The sequence below is a fragment of the Bombina bombina genome, chromosome 1 (assembly GCF_027579735.1).
Source record: "Bombina bombina isolate aBomBom1 chromosome 1, aBomBom1.pri, whole genome shotgun sequence".
Classification (NCBI taxonomy): Eukaryota; Metazoa; Chordata; class Amphibia; order Anura; family Bombinatoridae; genus Bombina; species Bombina bombina.
In genome coordinates this window covers 1,486,085,717-1,486,107,360 of record NC_069499.1, presented here as the reverse complement: position 1 = coordinate 1,486,107,360, position 21,644 = coordinate 1,486,085,717, and the positions used below count along the sequence as shown (strand labels likewise).

The 21,644-nt window shown below is 41.4% G+C and overlaps 1 protein-coding gene across 2 annotated transcripts in view; it reads right to left on the bottom strand.

The window, feature by feature from the left end:
* ABCA5 (ATP binding cassette subfamily A member 5) overlaps positions 1-21,644 on the bottom strand; it is a 477,891-nt gene that overhangs the window by 178,087 nt on the left and 278,160 nt on the right. For both annotated transcript variants that reach the window (XM_053707235.1, XM_053707226.1), the window contains exon 22: positions 21,024-21,161. In XM_053707235.1, the coding sequence (XP_053563210.1) occupies positions 21,024-21,161 (138 nt within the window). The remainder of the gene's footprint in view (positions 1-21,023; positions 21,162-21,644) is intronic.

Below are 21,644 nucleotides of genomic sequence, written 5' to 3'. Positions count from 1 at the left end.
TTCTATTAATTGTTCTTCAGTTAGGTATCCTTCAGGTATTAGCCCAATTACATTATTCTGGAATCCAAAAGTGTAATAACTTGATTCCAGTGCATATCCTATGGTAGTTCCCTTGGATAATGTTATATCCTGTGGGGTCATGTTATGCACAATAATATTTATTGGAACAGTTCCAATATTCACCATAGGAGTGTAGGTTACTGAGACACCCAGATTTTGTATTCTATGGGAGAGGCAAATCAGTGTTTCAGAAGTTTTTAATTTCTGACCTCTCTTTACCTGTAAGGGTAAAAGAAATTTATCAGCCCCAGCAGGAATTATAACATCGCTAGATACCTGCATATTCACAGCATATGGCAATTGCTGGTTTGATTTCAGGGCTGCATTTTCATCCTGAAATACTTCAGGGTCCCCCTTTAACCTGCTCCAGAGGCAAGAATTAATCAAATCTATTTGTATGGCATATCTATGTAAGATATCATTGCCAATGTATATTTGATTATGGGGAGTATTTAAAACTAAAAACAGGTGCTTCACTGACTTATTTCCTATAGAGATAGATAATAAGCACTTAGCTGTGATGTTATAGCTTTCAGACCTGTCATCCAGGTTGCTGACACTGTGGTCTTGGGGAGAAAGATATTTAATCACTTTAGGTTCAGCTATCTGCGCTAATAAACCTTCGCTTATATAGCTAGCTTCCTGTTTTAAGTTTATTTTAGCATACTCGGTTTTACCAAGGTCATGCACTTGTATAGGGATAAATAGATCCTCTTTAACTCTCTCAATCCCTGTGAGGTATTGAGTGTGGCCTCCCCCCTTAGGGATTTTATGATCCCCCTTGTGGAGTGATATGGTTAATACATCGCCATCTAGGGAAATATTCGCTATCTTTCCAGGCGAAATTTTAAAAGTATTACCATCAGAGCCACTAAAAGGAGTCTGATCATCTATTTGTAGGATAGTGATTTCAGGTACAGAGTTATTCCTGAAATGAATCTCCACAGCATCTGGTTTCTCTTCCACCACGTGACAGCTATGTCGGGTGCGAGATATACCAGATTTTTCATAATTGATAGGCCGTTTAACTTGTGACCAAATTACATTATTTATGCAATCAATTATGGTGCTTAATCGCTTCAGGAGATCACTACCAATAATTAAACGATCAGTTGGCAGATCCACTATAATGACAGGGTGTCTTATGACCCTGTTCCCCAATTTAAATTTTAACCAGGCAGTACCGTAGACTTTTAGGGAGTCACCCCCAACACCTATTAGAGAACCGTCAAATTCTCTTATTTTGGGTTTGTGGGGTGTTAGCTCATTTAGCTGTGTGTAGTACCTGTGGGATAAGATAGTTGCCTGTGACCCAGTGTCAATTAATCCCCTGATAGGGTTGGAGACTGAATCTTGCAGCTCAACTAGTACATAATATCTTCCTGCAGTTTCTATCATTTCACACATAAAATTTGCATTCTTGTACATCTGTGGGCTTCGCCACGTTTTACCTGGATCCGCTGCATCATTCGATGCAGAGGAAATTTCATACCTACCTGTTTCCCCTATGACAAGGTCAGCTGGATTCTTTTGTACTGCATCTGTGGAAACAAGGTTAAGAGAGAGCTGCAAAGGAAGAGATTTGTTAACTTTTTCCGGCTGATGTCACTCATTGTCACAGCTAATTTGTCCGTTTCCGGTCTGTGGGGAGATAACATGATTAGTATCATTGATATTTATTACTACATTTTGTATATCTCTCCCCTCCCCTTCAGGTGATACTGCAGTATTTATGACTGTGCCTGTGGTCCACTGCTGACCACTGGCTGTACCCCTAAAAAAGTATTGTTCGGTTGCTGAGCCGTAGATTTTTGACCCATATTAGCGATTTGTTCGCTCAACCGATTTAATTGGGTAAACAGCATATCTACCTGATTGTACAAGTTACCTCTACCCCTGGGCCTATCTCTTGGTGCCCCATTGTACTGATTCCTGGACCATTGCGTTCCCTCAGAATCAGGGCCACTATTTCTATTCTGGCGTGGTTGCCCCTGGGGTTCAGCTTGTTCAGCGTTAGTACTTTGGGGAGCATTATATACCTGGGGTGTCTGGTTACCCTGAGAATATCTTCGCCGTCTATTGTATCTACCCTTGCGCGGATACCAATTATTTGGTGAGTATTCTCTTTGTGAGTAATTATTCACCTGATTATGTCCCCCACTTTGGTTATAGTCTCCCTGCGCCTCAACCTGTGTAGGGGGAGGGGCAGAATTAAACCTCTGTGGAGATGGCCTGTTTTGACTGGCCACCTCTGCATAAGTCCTCTTGTTAGACTCCAAATTGAGGGGGCTAGGTGACACCCTAGTTTCTGCCACAATTTTGGGTTTTGACTCCTTTTTAACCCCCTGCTCACTGGACTGCTGAATAGAGTATAATTTTGTACTCTCTTTGATCAGCCATTCCAATGAGCAGTCCTCATCAAAATCTCTAGCTAAGTTAATTTTGATGGGTGTAGGCAGTGCTTCAAAAAATAAATTTACAAATTCTGAGCCGTCAAATTTGGGATTATCTTCAGCCATACTGTACGCATTTTTCAATACAGAAAGGAATTCGATTGGACTCTGATTCGCACGACACTTTAAACCATATACCGCTATCTTCGCAGCAGTTTTAGTGCGATATTGCCCGAATTCTTTTCTGCATTGTCGTTTTACCCCATTCCAGGAATGAATATTCATATCCTTTAGTGAGGCAAAGAATTTGTGATGCTTACTGTCAAATACCCAAGGTAGAAATTCAATTTTCAATTTCTCACTTGTAACATTCATTATAGCTAACGCATTTTCAAAAGCCTGTAAATGATCAATTACAGATGTTGTTCCCTTATTGGAGAATATAGGTACTGCGCGTTGTACGAAGGTGATTATTTTATGGGAATCATAGACTTTATCAGACTTATTTTGGGACTCTCTGTTAGAGTTTCCCTCCCCCGCATCAGCTGCGCTACAGCTGTCCTCTGGATTTACATCCTGAGGGGATTGTCTATTTGGGAAATCTACTTCTGACCCGTTAGGGGTCATTTGTCTATGTTGTTCTATATATTTTCGTACCTCGTCCCTGACGCGTTCGCTAAAGGAGTTAGCATTATCTGTATTATTCTCATTGCTAATATAGGGGTTTTCATTATGGCGATATGACCTTTTTAAATCGCTTAATTCTCTCTGGCTTTGCGCAAGCTGTTTATTTAAATCTTGTATCTGCGCGATTAAGTCCATATTGTGCTTATCTAAGGTGGCTAGGTTTTGGGCAAATTCATCCATTTTATTTTTGGCTGTTTTTAAACCCTCTTCGCGTCTGCGCGAGGAACGAATACTATTTTCTAGCTCCTGTATTTGCAATCGTTTGTCTGTGACACAAAACGACATTTCGTCAATTATGCATATTAAAAGGGGCCAGGATTTTAGTATTAGTTCGTCTCGCTTTTTGGGAGCTTCGCATTGATTAATCATTAATAATTCCTGGAAGAATTCATTCTCTTCATTCCACATATTATTATTAACGGTAATATTTTTAGCCCTAGTTTCAAGCATATCAATAAAATCATTTAATTCACCCGCAATATTAAACTTCCCTTTAAGGTAACTTAAGATATCTTTCTTAAGGACCTGACCTTTAGTAATAGGTATGGTTATGGGACCAATTTCATTGCTATGTATAGAATTAAATGAGTCACTTCTGGCTACAGACATTATTATATTGGTTTAGTACTTAGTTAAACTAAAACGCTAATACAATTTTTGCCAATAAAAAGAGAGAAGGAAAATTTTTATATTTCAAAAAAAAAAATATTATTAATTTTGAAATATGAAAAATTAATATTCCAAAATATGAGAAATTAATATTTTTGATTAACTTTGAAAATATGAAAAATTAATATTTTTGACTAATTTTGAAATATGAAAAATTAATATTTTTATTAATTTTTCAAAATTAATCTTTAATAATATTTCAAGATATTAATGTCAATCTCGAAATATGAAAATTAATATTTCAACTTTTCAAAAAAAAAATATATCTTCAAAATATTAATATCGAAATATGAATTTTTTTTTTTTTTTCTTTTATAATAATTTCTGTTTATTTACAAATATATTATATCAATTATGATGGATATTATTAAATCTCAGCAGTGCCTCCAATTATTATGTCAGTATATTTATGAAAATCTTAGCAGTGCTATCCAAATAATATATATAAGTTTATGGCAGGGTTATAAACACAATACAAAGAAATAGAAACCCTTATCAACCATGCACCTACTAGACCATACAATTAATATAAATATCTGAATTCTTTTATTTAGTTAATATCCATAAACATATTGAACTATATTTGCAATAAAAGGAAACTAAATAAAAGTTTATATGCGTTAGAACCAACTCTTAAGATATGCTATTCTTCTTACAAAACCCAGAACAATATACCTTCACAATTCAGCCTTATTTATTTAACACAATGGGACTAAAAACCTTTAACATCCAAGCAATACAATTCTAAACAGTGTTTATAAAACAATAGGATAAAATATATATTCTGCTATTTAACTGCAATTTATCCTAATACAAAATTAACCGACAATATCAGAACTTGTATAGATGAGTTACTTAGCCAATTCAGACACAGATTTGAACAAAACCTAGGCTTATAACTACCAATTTAAAATACAATATACTTCACCAATTTTGAACCAATTCGTAGCGGTCTTTAGGTCATCTCATTTGAAAGAAGGTTTTTGCACAAATCAAGGATAAGTTTTAAGCTCCTTGCTGAAGTGAACTTTTTTTTTTCAGGTATATCGCAGCCAAAATCAGATCACTAATTTTCAACAAGTTACAGACAACTCTCTCTTGTGCATTCAACACTCCCATTATATAATCATTGATGACATCATGTGGGTGGCACTACGGGAGCTGACCTTCCCATTGGTTATCTGGGAAGTCTAAATCGGATTGGCCCTTGGAAATTTCATTTTTAACAGCCAGAAAGAACCTTCTGGCTGTAGTTCTCGCAACATAACACCAGGTGGCAGCACAAACAGACACAGCAACATTTGAAACAGCTTAAGTCAGTATTTCTATGAAATGGTTATTAATTTTTATCATAATTTACTGCGACAACTATTCATAATATTTGTTTTGGATAAGTTATATCTTAATGAATTTTCTGATCATTTTGATATGAAACATCACATATCTAACATTATATTAAAATAACTTATATTTCATAGTTATATCACATCAAATATATATCTCATAGTCATATCACATCAAAGTAACTTCCATATTTTCATCTCACTATATTTTAAAAGATGTATGTGAAACTTTATAAACATTTATTTGTATGTTTATATGATATGACTTAATTCATTTCATGCGGCATTCCGTCTCTTTCTAAGATTGATGCTCATGACCAATGGTTGTCTGCAATAAAAATAGAAATAATTATTAGAGATGATCCAATCATTAGTATGTGTATGGTCCATAAGTATTTATTTATATTCTTAAAAACACAGAGGCTAAGTAAGATCTTTTGTGTTTTCAAAACATATATATCATTTCTATGTATATCTGAATTTATCTGTCTGAAAAATATAAGCAAAAACAGAGGTTATTACACATTTTTGACTGACTAAAACAGTTACCTCCCAAGCTTAGCAAATACCCATGTAATAATAATATAGAATTTAGACAATTTCCCAAATTTCTATATTTAATACATTCTGGGGCATGTATTTAAACAGAGAGAGAAAAAAAAAATGTTTATTTGCTGTCTGCTTACGTGAACTTCCAGAGTCACACCTTAGCATTTGTCTGTGTTTTCCAAGGCCTTTATTGCTCCACATGGGGTCAATCCATGAGGAGTTGTAAGAGTCTTTAAAACAGCATATTTCCTGTTTAGCCAGCAGTGCAGATGTGTATTTAAAAATTAACACCATGTGCATAAAAGCTGTCTCTCCATGATTTTGATCAGTTCCAAAAGGGTAATTCAGACATTTCGTCTCCATATATTTGCCTGTATCCTGAAACTATGTTATATTTTAGTTCCTTGCTAAATTATACAATTGCATAATTTAACATATTGAGTGTGTGATATCTCCCAGAGATAATCCTTTGTTCTCCTTTCAGCCAAGAATGTCTCCTGTGCAATTGGAGTGGGGGAGATCTAATCCTTTGTCCTACAGACCATGTTCATATCCACAGATCTATTAAATAAAGACAAATATACCTCTATATATTATTTAATAATATTTCAAATACCTTGACAGGGGTACTTTTCTCTAAAGGTTTAGTCTGCTTTGCTAAAGTGGAGAAAGTCTCCCATACCTCCAAAGTAGAGGTTGGCAACGCAAACATAGCTTTAAAAGTAACAAAAGGAAAATAAGGCACTACAAATGTGTTCCACTGCTTAGAGACCAAACCAGTAACAGATTCAGGGATAAGGAAAGAAACTAACTGTTTAGGGGCAGACTAAGAACGTATCTAGCATTTTAGTGTTAGCTTTATAAGGACTAGTCAGTTCATCCACCTCAAGCATGTGCAGCACTTAACAGGGAATGAATGTGTTTGCAAGAATATATAACCAAACTGCCATCTTGTCTCTATTCCTCCATTTCGTATCTGATCAGCCATTCTGAACTAATCCTGACCTTTTATTATAAGTTAATTAAACTGTGGAACAAAATCTACTGATGTGTGCTATTACAGAACAACATGTCTATCTTGTAACTATGTGTAGCAAACCATCATCTTTCATAACATGGGTCCACCACATACCACTGTTATCTCTGGTTGATGCTTCATGATTTTTTAAACTTTTCATAAACAATCATGAGAGAAGCCAGTTCAGAGTTACATAGATATGGCCACGGTTCTGTAGGTGTGATTGGGGGTGTACTGGGACCTAGGTGTCAAAGCTGGGGAGCCAGAGAGTGTCAAACCTTCTTTTCCAATCGGACCAGGTTAGTTCAAAGAAATCAGACCTACCAGAAGCATAATAAATGCTCTTCTCCATAGAGTATATGTAGGCCATAGTAGATACAATATCCGACCAGGCCGGGGGAAGGGATCGTTTCCAAGATCTCGCTATATTAAGTTTAACTGCTGACAGGAGATAGACACTAAGGGAGCCATGTTGTTTGGGGAGTTTACATGTGCCCAGGTGGAAAAGGGCCGTCTCGGGTGTTCTAGGTAGATTGATACCTAGGCTGGCTAGTGTAGAGAAGCATTTGTGCCAGATGGGTTTGAGTCTGGGACAACTCCACCAAATGTGGATCATGTCCCCTATATGTGAGCAATCTCTCCAGCAGGTGGGGGAGGCCCCAGGGAACATTTTTGCGAGTCGAGCTGGGACATAGTACCAATGCGTGAGTACCTTTATGTAGGTTTCTAGGATGGTAATGCAGTGGAGGGTTTTCTTTGTCAATAGGAGCGCGCGTTGCCACTCCTCGAGGGGTTTCATGAAGTCAAACCTCCGTTCCCATTTTAAAATATGTTGAGCTTTATCAGCTGGGGCAGCACCTTCCATAAGGGTGTAATGTAAGGATAATGGTTTACCTAGCCTGAGCCCCTGTTGCCATCTAGCTTCCCAAATGGTGAGTTGCCGAGGCAAAGAGGGTTTGAAACCCCATCTGGACAGCAGGCTAATGACCCTTGAGTGTTCAAACTTCAAATACGGTGGGGTGGACAGGGAGACATTAAGTTGGGTAAAGGGGGAGAAGGCAACTTGAGGAGAGGTAGACCAAAGGTCTGACACTCTCGTGACACCCAGTCTAGCCCAAGCAGTCAGGTGTGAGTCGGGTAGGCCTGACAAGAGGCCGGCAATGGAAGTAATTGGCGAAGGATGGGGAGCAACCTTAGGGTTATGCCGCAGGCGGTCCCAGGCGGACAGACATTCCCGTACAATCGGGTTTGTGATGCCTAGGTTCCTCCTACAGTGGGGTGGCGTCCATATCAGGTCCCTCAGAGTAAGATTGTGTGGTAGGGAGGCTTGCTCGATTGTTCTCCATTTGCAATCCGACCCATTAACTCCCCATTGGGAGATATGGGTGAGCATAGCAGCATCCGCGTACCTGAAGATGGAGGGGGAAGCCACACCGCCATGCATTCTAGGGTATTGAAGAATGTTATGGGCAACTCTAGGGGGCTTGCCCTGCCAAATGTACTTAGTACAAGCGCACTGGAATTGTATAAGAAGGGTTCTGGGCACCCTGATTTGGAGACAGCGAAGGGCATATGTAAATTTAGGAAGGTAACTCATCTTTAGGGCCGCTATGCGGGCCAACCAGGAGACACATTTGAAATTCCACCTCGCAGGCAGGGACCGAAGCTCGGCTAATAGGGGTTTGAAGTTGTCATCGATAATTTGGGAGGGAGAGTCGGACAGTTTAACTCCGAGGTGGGAGACGAACTTATGGCTAGGGATAAACTTATATTTTTTGCATAGGCTTCTAGAGACCTCTTCAGGGAACCCGGATGTAAATATTTCCGATTTTGAATGGTTTAACTTATAGTACGACATGGTACTAAACATCTCGAGGAGGGAAAAGAGTCTCGGGATCTCACTCAGGGGTCTGGAGAGAAACAAAGTAGTATCGTCGGCAAATAGGGCCACCTTATGGACCGTGCAATGCAGGGTAATTCCCAATATCTCCTTATCTGCTCTAATTGCCGCGGCCAAGGGTTCCATGGCTAACGCAAACAGGATCGGGGAGAGGGGGCAACCCTGTTGGGTGCATTGGAAATAGAAAAGGAGGTGGGGGCAAATCCCAATCCTCTTACTGAGGCTATTGGGGAGGAATATAAGGCCTTAATTGCGCGTATGATTTGCGTGGGGAACTGGAAGTTCTCTAAGACCCGCCAGAGGTATTCCCATCTGACGCGGTCAAAGGCCTTCTCAGCATCTAGAGAAAGCACCGCGAGTGGCCTGTCAAGTCTCTTGGCTTCTAGTAGGATGTCAAGGAGCCTCCTGGTGTTGTCCGGGCCCTCTCTCCCTGGGATAAAACCAACTTGATCCGGATCGATAAGGGCTGGGAGCAATTTTGCTAACCAGTTAGCAAGAATTTTGGCGTAAATCTTAACGTCGGTATTGATGAGCGAAATGGGTCGGTAATTAGCGCATAGGGTTGGGTCTTTATTGGGTTTAGGAATAGTAATGATAGAGGCCTCTAAAAATTATCTGTCAAATTTCCCTGTGGACATTGCCTTATTGAAGAATCTGGTGAGCATAGGGACGAGTTCTTTCAGGTATGTCTTGTAAAAAATAGCCGTAAAGCCGTCCGGTCCGGGGGCTTTAAGGGACTTGAGCTTTTTAATGACCAGCTTGACCTCTTGGCCAGTGATCGGAGTGTCAATGCACTCTATATGAGTTTTGTCCAGGGTGGGGAGGTTTAAAGATTGGAGGAATGAACTTATGTTTTCCGAGGGGGCTTTCCCGATTGTAGTCGTGTCACCTATATTGTAGAGTTCGGAGTAGAACTTATTGAACTGTCGGCCAATTTGGGAGGGGAGTCTAAAAGATTGTGTTCCCTGCTTGATTTCGTGGATGCGGGAGGCAACCGTGCGTTGCCTAATTTTATTGGCAAGTAAAGAGTCTGCTTTATTGCCTTTAGAATATAAGAGGTGTTTTAAACGAAGGAGATTAGATTGCGTCCTGTGGAATTCTAGCTGGCAGATGTGCTGCCTAATATCTTCTACCTCGTATTTGTGTGCTATGGGATCCGAGATCCGTCGTTGGGTCTCAAGGACCCGCAGTCTGCAATTTGCCTGGGATAGGGAGAGGCCTGCCTGCTTTCTGAGGTGAGCCTGCTTGCGAATGAAGAGACCTCGAAGGGTAGCCTTGAACGCTCCCCATATTGTGTTTTCGCTAATATCTGGGGTATCATTGGTCTGGAGGGTGAAGCGGATCTCCTTCCTGATCTCCTCTCTGAATGGGACATCTGAAAGGAGATGGTGCGGCAGCCTCCAAGAGGCTCTGGTCCTAGTAGTGTGGCTAGAGACTATATCCAGTGTGACAAGGTCATGATCCGACCACGGAATGTATGCTTGCGGAGCGGACCAGGTCCAGATCCATGGGGTGACAAAAGAAATAGTCCAGCCTAGAGTATGTAGTGTGTGGGTGGGAGAAGTGGGTGAAGTCCTTGTCTAGAGGATGTAAGTAAACTGGCACATAAGTTCCCTGAATCTGCGACTGGTTGGGTTGCTGCTGGAGGGAAGTCTTTTAGAAGGGCCAGTTTTCCTATCTATCTTCTCATCCCACACCATGTTCAGGTCACCTGCAAGGATTACCCTGCCCTGTTTGACTTTATCCACATGCAGGAGAACTTTCCTGAGGTACCTAGGCTGGGGGGAGTTTGGGAGATAGACTGAAACCAGAGTATATGTGACGTGGTCTAGATTGCAAATATGAATGAGGTATCTGGCTTGGGGGTCTCTAAATATGAAGAGGGGCTCATAGGCCACTCTTTTGTGTATTAGAATGGCTACTCCTCTGGCTTTTTTGGTGAAGGAGGACGCCTCGAAAACTGGGTATTCCCTAGATGTATGGAGAGGAGGGGAGTCCACTAATAGGTGGGTCTCTTGGAGAAAAGCTACATCTGCCCTATGATGGCGCAGGGAGCGGGACAGGAGGCATCTCTTGCCTACAGTATTGAGGCCTCTAACATTGTGTGTAAGGAACCTGAGGGAGGCCATTTAGAGGTCTGTTACGAGGATGGAGGGAAGGATAGGGATCAAAGATTGGGTAGGGGGGGTGGGGGATGAAGGGAAGCAAGTGGAAGTAGTCCACCTATGTAGGGCCCTAGGGTGGGCACCAAAAATTGGGGGGGGGGGGTTAACCTTAACTGAGAGGTAGAGGGACTAGCGCAAGTAGCCCCGCTCTTCTACAAAAACAAAACAAAGTAACTGAGTAGACATATAAATACTCAGGCTCTATTTAGAGCTAGATACATTAACATTAAACAGGTAGATGAATAACAGTATTTGAAAATGACATTGATATTTAATTGTGGTTCAACATCCTCAAGTAGGTGAGGCTGGAGGCCTCATAATGTGGTCAGGGGGGTTAGGTTTTGATCTCTTTGGCCTCTGTTCTTTAATGGACCACTCCGGGGCTGTGACCCGCAGTCTGGAGCAGACCTCTTGCTGGTTGTCAGGGGCAGTTTGGAGGCCCCAGTTGGCTAATAGAGTGCCCCCCATAGAGGGTGAAGTAAGAATGTGGGTTTGGTTGTCCCTGGTCACAATCAATTTAGTGGGAAATCCCCACCTATATTTGATCCCTGCTTTCCTCAGTTGAGTGGTAATTGGAGCATAGAGTTTTCGCTGCTGCAATGTATGTGAGGAGAGGTCGGGTAAGAGTTGGATATCCTTGAAATCATCTGGTAGAGTGGGTTTACCGTATGCCGCTTGCATCAACTGGTCTTTAAAGGTAAAGTGGTGGAAGCAGACCACTACATCTCGCGGCTTGTCTGATGAAACTGAACGTGGTCTTAGAGCCCTGTGGGCCCTTTCCATAGTATGCAGGTTGCCCTCCAACGGGCCCAAGAATGCGGCGAACAAAGAGATGAGGTACTCCTGTAAGCCACCCGTGGTAACCGACTTTGGGATGCCTCTGAACCTGATGTTGTTCCTCCTAGCCCTATCTTCCACATCTGCTAGCTTTAGCTCAAGTTGGGAGATTTGTTCGGCAAGATTTTCTGCATAGGCTAGTAGGTTTGAGTTGTCGGTAGCCAGATCATCTTGTTGTCGTTCAAGTGAGTCTACTCTATCACCAATTTCTAAAATTTCTTTTTTAAGTTCAGCTGAACTTCTCTGAATCTCAGTGGTGATAGATTTGGTCTGGGCTGCTAAGAGTTTCTGCAGGGTACTTTCGGTAATGTAGTGATTGAGGTGGGCAACAGACTGAGAGCTCGATTGGGAACCCTCATCTTGTGACTCAGGATCACTAACATCCTTGTTCATAGGAGTAGACCCCTTGCGAGGCTGAGAGAAATGGTCAAGAACAGTCTTTTTCGAGGCCGCTTGGGGCTTGGTATTTTTTCTAGCAGAGTGCGACATATTTGGCAGAATAGGAGGACCAAAGGAAGGATCGTTCAGTTGCAATGGAGGACCACCCTGATCACTTATATACAGATGCACCGTTAAACCACTGGATTAATCACATAGACAGAGAAAAGTATCTAGGTTATCACATAAGTTGAAACTTCAACACCTAGTTAAAGCATTGGTGGTAAATGTTACACTGTAAGAGCGGGGCCAGCACAGCCCTCGGCATAAATTACACCTGGCACATGATGTGAAACCCTTACATCAATGATAGAGATGGTCCAGTGAGTGGACCGTGTGATGGTAATTTGTGACGGCTCCTAAGAGCCCCCACACGCCTCAGGGAAGGGGGATACGACCAAGAGGAAGGGGAAAAGGAGAGTGGAAGTGACCAACCCAGACAAGCTGGGCCAGAAAGGAGGAGGCGCGAGGGGGACCAATGCAGCCAGTCCCGTTCAGCGAGACTTGTATGTATATCTTAACAAACAAAGTGTAGAGAAGACAGAGAATAGTATACACCAATATTTAGAGCAACCTTAGGTATTAAAAGCCCTGTGAGTGATCAAGGCAAGATGGTGGAGAATACTGTGGTATGAGTATTGGGGTCTAAGCAATCAGGGGCCTCAGCCAATTAATTTAGAGGGAGAAGGGGCTATAATGCAAAGGAAGGGGGTGGGTAAGTGGAAGTGACTAGCCCGCTACATGGGTGGGCCAGAAGTATGGGGGTTTACAGGTTTCTAAGCGGGTTTGAATATTTTCAACAGGCTACTTCACAGTTGACCAGCAATAGTCCCCTGCAATTGCTCAGATTATGTTAAAGCTAATTAAGTGATCCTTAGTAGGGCCGTACAATGGGAGAACCTCTGTGCTGAGCCTTCTAAGCTGTGCAAACTGTCAGGGCGGTGATGCCCCAGGTCAGTGGCCAGTAAGGGCCCCTAACTATCTGTATAACAGTCTGTAATAGACTGTGGACCTTGGGATAACTCCAATCACTCAAAAAGGGACACAGGGCTGGGCCAAAAATACTATGGGGCAGTTATGAGTGGTGCTGTACTGGGAACCTGTAGGAGAAAATATGTGTTAACAAACAAAAATGGATTGAACACTCCACTTTGGCTCAAGGCTCAAAGACAATGTTGCTGACGCAGCAGCTTTATGCATATAGTTAAAATGGCAAGTCTGTGCAAGAAACCAAGTTAAATACTTCATATAACTGCCCAGGAGTTGTTTTATGTTGGCCTATGATATAATCTAGAGACGCCAAAGCTCTTAACTTGTAGTAATAGTTAGCACAGAACACGGCGTATGTCTGAGCCCTCCTGGCAGGGATAGAGCAGCTGCAATCCACAGTTAATAAGGTACCTAGGCCTGCATGGCAGTGTAGGGCAATAAACATCAATAGCCCTCAGGGGGCCCTTGCCAGACACCGTGGGAATGTTCAGATATAGGTGGAATTAGGATTTTATCAGTCCTCCAGGGGACCACAGATACCAGCTAAAGCTGTTCCTTAATACTAAGGCCTAGATTTGGAGTTCGGCGGTAAAAGGGCTGTTAACGCTCCGCGGGTTTTTTTCTGGCCGCACCATAAATTTAACTCTGGTATCGAGAGTTCAAACAAATGCTGCGTTAGGCTCCAAAAAAGGAGCGTAGAGCATATTTACCGCAAATGCAACTCTCGATACCAGAGTTGCTTACGGACGCGGCCGGCATCAAAAACATGCTCGTGCACGATTCTCCCATAGGAAACAATGGGGCAGTTTGAGCTGAAAAAAAACCTAACACCTGCAAAAAAGCAGCGTTCAGCTCTTAACGCAGCCCCATTGTTTCCTATGGGGAAACACTTCCTACGTCTGCACCTAACACTCTAACATGTACCCCGAGTCTAAACACCCCTAACCTTACACTTATTAACCCCTAATCTGCCGCCCCCGCTATCGCTGACCCCTGCATTACACTTTTAACCCCTAATCTGCCGCTCCGTAAACCGCCGCCACCTACGTTATCCCTATGTACCCCTAATCTGCTGCCCTAACATCGCCGACCCCTATGTTATATTTATTAACCCCTAATCTGCCCCCCACAACGTCGCCGACACCTGCCTACACTTATTAACCCCTAATCTGCCGAGCGGACCTGAGCGCTACTATAATAAAGTTATTAACCCCTAATCCGCCTCACTAACCCTATCATAAATAGTATTAACCCCTAATCTGCCCTCCCTAACATCGCCGACACCTACCTTCAATTATTAACCCCTAATCTGCCGACCGGAGCTCACCGCTATTCTAATAAATGTATTAACCCCTAAAGCTAAGTCTAACCCTAACACTAACACCCCCCTAAGTTAAATATAATTTTTATCTAACGAAATAAATTAACTCTTATTAAATAAATAATTCCTATTTAAAGCTAAATACTTACCTGTAAAATACATCCTAATATAGCTACAATATAAATTATAATTATATTATAGCTATTTTAGGATTAATATTTATTTTACAGGCAACTTTGTAATTATTTTAACCAGGTACAATAGCTATTAAATAGTTAAGAACTATTTAATAGTTACCTAGTTAAAATAATAACAAAATTACCTGTAAAATAAATCCTAACCTAAGATATAATTAAACCTAACACTACCCTATCAATAAAATAATTAAATAAACTACCTACAATTACCTACAATTAACCTAACACTACACTATCAATAAATTAATTAAACACAATTGCTACAAATAAATACAATTAAATAAACTATCTAAAGTACAAAAAATAAAAAAGAACTAAGTTACAGAAAATAATAAAATATTTACAAACATAAGAAAAATATTACAACAATTTTAAACTAATTACACCTACTCTAAGCCCCCTAATAAAATAACAAAGCCCCCCAAAATAAAAAATTCCCTACCCTATTCTAAAATACAAATATTACAAGCTCTTTTACCTTACCAGCCCTGAACAGGGCCCTTTGCGGGGCATGCCCCAAGAATTTCAGCTCTTTTGCCTGTAAAAGAATAAATACAATACCCCCCCCCCAACATTACAACCCACCACCCACATACCCCTAATCTAACCCAAACCCCCCTTAAATAAACCTAACACTAATCCCCTGAAGATCTTCCTACCTTGTCTTCACCATACCAGGTTCACCGATCCGTCCTGGCTCCAAGATCTTCATCCAACCCAAGCGGGGGTTGGCGATCCATAATCCGGTGCTCCAAAGTCTTCCTCCTATCCGGCAAGAAGAGGACATCCGGACCGGCAAACATCTTCTCCAAGCGGCATCTTCTATCTTCTTCCATCCGATGACGACCGGCTCCATCTTGAAGACCTCCAGCGCGGATCCATCCTCTTCTTCCGACGACTAGACGACGAATGATGGTTCCTTTAAGGGACGTCATCCAAGATGGCGTCCCTCGAATTCCGATTGGCTGATAGGATTCTATCAGCCAATCGGAATTAAGGTAGGAATTTTCTGATTGGCTGATGGAATCAGCCAATCAGAATATAGTTCAATCCGATTGGCTGATCCAATCAGCCAATCAGATTGAGCTCGCATTCTATTGGCTGTTCCGATCAGCCAATAGAATGCGAGCTCAATCTGATTGGCTGATTGGATCAGCCAATCGGATTGAACTATATTCTGATTGGCTGATTCCATCAGCCAATCAGAAAATTCCTACCTTAATTCCGATTGGCTGATAGAATCCTATCAGCCAATCGGAATTCGAGGGACGCCATCTTGGATGACGTCCCTTAAAGGAACCGTCATTCGTCGTCTAGTCGTCGGAAGAAGAGGATGGATCCGCGCTGGAGGTCTTCAAGATGGAGCCGGTCGTCATCGGATGGAAGAAGATAGAAGATGCCGCTTGGAGAAGATGTTTGCCGGTCCGGATGTCCTCTTCTTGCCGGATAGGAGGAAGACTTTGGAGCACCGGATTATGGATCGCCAACCCCCGCTTGGGTTGGATGAAGATCTTGGAGCCAGGACGGATCGGTGAACCTGGTATGGTGAAGACAAGGTAGGAAGATCTTCAGGGGATTAGTGTTAGGTTTATTTAAGGGGGGTTTGGGTTAGATTAGGGGTATGTGGGTGGTGGGTTGTAATGTTGGGGGGGGGGTATTGTATGTTTTTTTTTACAGGCAAAAGAGCTGAAATTCTTGGGGCATGCCCCGCAAAGGGCCCTGTTCAGGGCTGGTAAGGTAAAAGAGCTTGTAATATTTGTATTTTAGAATAGGGTAGGGAATTTTTTATTTTGGGGGGCTTTGTTATTTTATTAGGGGGCTTAGAGTAGGTGTAATTAGTTTAAAATTGTTGTAATATTTTTCTTATGTTTGTAAATATTTTATTATTTTCTGTAACTTAGTTCTTTTTTATTTTTTGTACTTTAGATAGTTTATTTAATTGTATTTATTTGTAGCAATTGTGTTTAATTAATTTATTGATAGTGTAGTGTTAGGTTAATTGTAGGTAATTGTAGGTAGTTTATTTAATTATTTTATTGATAGGGTAGTGTTAGGTTTAATTATATCTTAGGTTAGGATTTATTTTACAGGTAATTTTGTTATTATTTTAACTAGGTAACTATTAAATAGTTCTTAACTATTTAATAGCTATTGTACCTGGTTAAAATAATTACAAAGTTGCCTGTAAAATAAATATTAATCCTAAAATAGCTATAATATAATTATAATTTATATTGTAGCTATATTAGGATGTATTTTACAGGTAAGTATTTAGCTTTAAATAGGAATTATTTATTTAATAAGAGTTAATTTATTTCGTTAGATAAAAATTATATTTAACTTAGGGGGGTGTTAGTGTTAGGGTTAGACTTAGCTTTAGGGGTTAATACATTTATTAGAATAGCGGTGAGCTCCGGTCGGCAGATTAGGGGTTAATAATTGAAGGTAGGTGTCGGCGATGTTAGGGAGGGCAGATTAGGGGTTAATACTATTTATGATAGGGTTAGTGAGGCGGATTAGGGGTTAATAACTTTATTATAGTAGCGCTCAGGTCCGCTCGGCAGATTAGGGGTTAATAAGTGTAGGTAGGTGTCGGCGACGTTGAGGGGGGCAGATTAGGGGTTAATAAATATAACATAGGGGTCGGCGATGTTAGGGGTAGCAGATTAGGGGTACATAGGGATAACGTAGGTGGCGGCGATTTGCGGTCGGAAGATTAGGGGTTAATTATTTTAAGTAGCTTGCGGCGACGTTGTGGGGGGCAAGTTAGGGGTTAATAGATATAATACAGGGGTCGGCGGTGTTAGGGGCAGCAGATTAGGGGTACATAAGTATAACGTAGGTGGCGGTCGGCAGATTAGGGGTTAAAAATTTTAATCGAGTGGCGGCGATGTGGGGGGACCTCGGTTTAGGGGTACATAGGTAGTTTATGGGTGTTAGTGTACTTTAGGGTACAGTAGTTAAGAGCTTTATAAACCGGCGTTAGCCAGAAAGCTCTTAACTCCTGCTATTTTCAGGCGGCTGGAATCTTGTCGTTAGAGCTCTAACGCTCACTGCAGAAACGACTCTAAATACCGGCGTTAGGAAGATCCCATTGAAAAGATAGGCTACGCAAATGGCGTAGGGGGATCTGCGGTATGGAAAAGTCGCGGCTGAAAAGTGAGCGTTAGACCCTTTAATCACTGACTCCAAATACCAGCGGGCGGCCAAAACCAGCGTTAGGAGCCTCTAACGCTGGTTTTGACGGCTACCGCCGAACTCTAAATCTAGGCCTATGTGTCTCCAGCAGTATTAGTAATGTCAGTGTCCCAGAGAGCATAAGCAAGAATGGTGTGCCCCCCAGTTCTGACAGGAACGTCGTCACTTGCCCCTGAGTGTTTCTATATAAAAGTTAGGGTTAGGTTATCCAGATGGCAGGTTGAGGTTAAATAAAGAGGTAAATATTAGTCTCACCTTTTCGCATGGGGCAGACACGTCTATATGGATCCTGCCGTGTACCGTGAGTACTCAGGTCTGATCAGTAGGTCCTCCGGGCACTCTCTGCTGTGATTTAATAGGCCCCCAGGGAGACAGAGCCAAATAGGAGTAATGACAAAGTTCCGGAAACTTCACACTGCTTGGGCCGCCTAATCTAGATGTTCGCTGTGGGCAGGAGCTCAAGATGGCCGAAATTCGCGCCCTTTCCAGTCTCCTCTTCTGATCACCCTGCACCTCGCTATGCTGGAGCCAAGTTCAGCCTCCGGACCTCAGCACCTCCCGACAGAACTAGACAGGGTGTCCGCCTCTTCCACTTATCAGAGCCAGCTCCCTACCGGCCTCAATGATCTCCAGCTGAGGTCCTACAGGTATGACTTCACTTCTCACAGGGATTCCAGCCCTCTTCCTCACCTCAGCCAGACCCGACCCACAGGTAATGGCTCTGGAGCAGACCTCCGGCTCTCCGAAGCAGGTTGAAGTGTGCGGCCAGCTAGGATACAAGGTCAGTGTCGGCTGATCAGCTTAAGGGAAGCCCGGTGTAGGCAGTTGCAAGTCCTTAATGTATGCAGGCCTCCTGTCAGCAGTTAATGTCTGTTCGGGCGGGTAGAGCAGGTATGTGGCCCACTGATCTGTTGCCGATTTCTGCCAACTCTGGTTGTTCAGCCTCCTGAGCGGAGCCCCGACCCTCCGGAGAGCAATCCTCCCAGTTGTCAGTAGCACCTCAGGCGGGCAGTCTGAATGGAGTTTACGTGCTGGAGTTCGCAGCCGCGTCTCTAAGCCAGCTGTCTTTTAGTCCACAGGCAAAGCTGTAATTTAGGGATGGATTATGCTGTTTTAACAGCTTTATAAGAGAGAAATTTTCAACCTTTTATCGAGATTTGTACTATATTGAAGCAGAGCTCCACACACACACGTCTTGCTTCAGTAACGGCTAACTCCGCCCCCCCACAAGTTGTGTTTTTATTAACAATAATACTGGTAGGATACATCATGCTCTTGATTAATTATATGAAGTCCAGTCAAAAATACGCAAACAAGGTAAAGGTTTGTTTGAAGGCCTTAAATGGTCTATTGGTTTAGGTGACTGGCTAGGAGCCCTACGTATGAAGATTGTAATGGGTATAGCATTTATCATTTTTATTATACTTAAATTATATTTGATATATAAACTTGCTATTTGCTTCATTAACAAAATCACCACCACTCACACTTCCCAAACCCATTCTTTCTTTCTTTATGCAACTTATCAGCAGAATAATTATAACAGTGTTTATATCTAATGACACTTCTTTTTCTGAGTTGCACTACGTCTTACAGTTGGCTTAGTAGTCAACTTATGGGTATGAGGTTCAATGAGTCACCTACTACTTTGATGGCTCCCCGGTAACTCGATGACCCCTTAACCATCCTTTTTATTGTAAGTTATTCTTTTAGAATAAAAGCTGGCAATGTAAGAATGTATAACCAACCTGCCTCCATCTTATCTCTATTCCTCCATTTTTTATCTGCTCAGCCATTCTGATCTAATCCTGACCTTTTCTTATAAGTGTATTATACTGTGGAACAAAATATACTGATGTGTGCTGTTACAGAACAACATCTATATCTTTTAACTATGTGTAGCCAAGCATCTTCTTCCATAACATGCTCCTACCACATACCACTGTTATCTCTGTACCAAGATAGATGCTTCACGGTTTCTTACACTTTTCAAAAACAATCTAATTTCTTAGACCTAGTAACTTTTCACTTATTATGTTGAAATGATGGGGCGTGTTTGAAGCCCACGTTGTCTATTAATCGCGTATGCAATGTATACTATATAATCTCAGCACTGGCTAATAATAAACAGAACAGATTTTAGACTTCACTTGTTGTTTGTGTCTGATTCCTGTTCTCTGAGATATCTAGCAAGGCTGAAACACTCGGTTCCAGGTAAAGGTGACATGCAAAATACTGACCAGTGTCAAGTGGTACCTGGCCTCAGAGAGGACCTCTAACAGTTTTCTAACCTAAGGACATCTTTTTATTTCACTTGTGGGTTTCTGTAATATCTCCCAATCAGACAAGATTTTCACTTCCCAGCTGAACTCCTTCTATCCCTTCTTCCAGGAGGAGGGAAATGAGTCTCAGATGGGCTAGAGAACCCCTATTAATATGACATGCAAATCAGAGAACCTCAGCATTCTATCTAACTGGGTATGGTAAGGGAGTGCTTAGAATATGTGGTAGAACAAAGCTCTAGAATCTAGGGGTGTTTTGCCTCCACTTGGTGGACAGGGAATGTAATGTGGCATGAAAAGACATATTTAACCGTTGCGCTTCCATATACATGACTTTGAGGAATATGTCCCTTTAATAGCCCTAATAATAAAAATTGAGTATTTTAAAAATCAGTTTTTGTCTCTTTCCTTTACTAAAGGGACAGTCTACTTGAAATGGGTTTATTGTTTAAAAAGATAGATAATCCCTTTATTACCCATTTCCCCAGTTCTGCATAACCAACATTGTTATAGTAATACACTTCTTACCTCTGTGATAACCTTGTATTTAAGCCGCTTTAGCCTGCCCCTTATCTCAGTTCTTTTGACAGACTTGCATTTTAGCCAATCAGTGCTGACTCATAATAACTTCACAGGAGTGAGTGCAATGTTATCTATATAGCACACATGGACTAGCACTGGCTAACTATGAAAAACTGTCAACATGCATTCAAATTACCACATGAGCCTACCTAGGTTTAGCCTTCAACAAAGAATACATAGATAACAAAGCAATTTTGATTATAAAAGTAAATTAAAAAGTTGTTTAATATTGCATGCCCTATCTGAATTACGAAAGTTTAATTTTGACTTGACTGTTCCTTTAATAAGCTAACAAACCTTGTGCCAATAAATAAATATTGCATTTACCAAAGTAACACTGCAGTAATTTTATTATGTTTTACCAAAAGTATGCAATATTGTTCCTATCACCAACCTGTATGAAGGGGTTGCTCCATATGTTGATGCTGTCGGTCACATTATATAGCCTCAGCAGAGTGTTACTGATGGTGTTGATGAGGACAGGTAGGATATACACCATGGTTCTATTGAAATTAATTTCAAATGTATAATTCTAAGGGTAAAAAAAAAACATGCAAAAAGTTCAGAAAAACAATAACTGTAACTTTAATTGCCAGTATCGCTAGTCACACATCCCTAGCTACCAAAAAAACCTTGTAAAGAATATGTACTAACTTTAAGAAGCAGCATTTATAAGGCCACTGTCTCCTAACCTCTCCTTCAGCTCCAAAGTGGCAGAGATAAATCAAACCCGAATGATCTGCCTCGGGTAATTCAAACCCCTTGCTCTTGCGCCATTTGTTGTGCAAGAGCAGGGAGTGGGTGCTACACAATAATCTGCTTCAGCAATGATAAATGTAGGCAGACGCTGCCCCACTGGCTATGAACTTGGGCAGATAGGTTCCCTGTCTCAGAACTTTTGTTTGCCAACATATTCAGAAATAATGTCTTGATCAGAACCTTTATTTTTGCCTTAAAGGGTCATTAAAATTAATTTAATATAAGCATAGTATATTACAGTCGTTAAGCATTACAT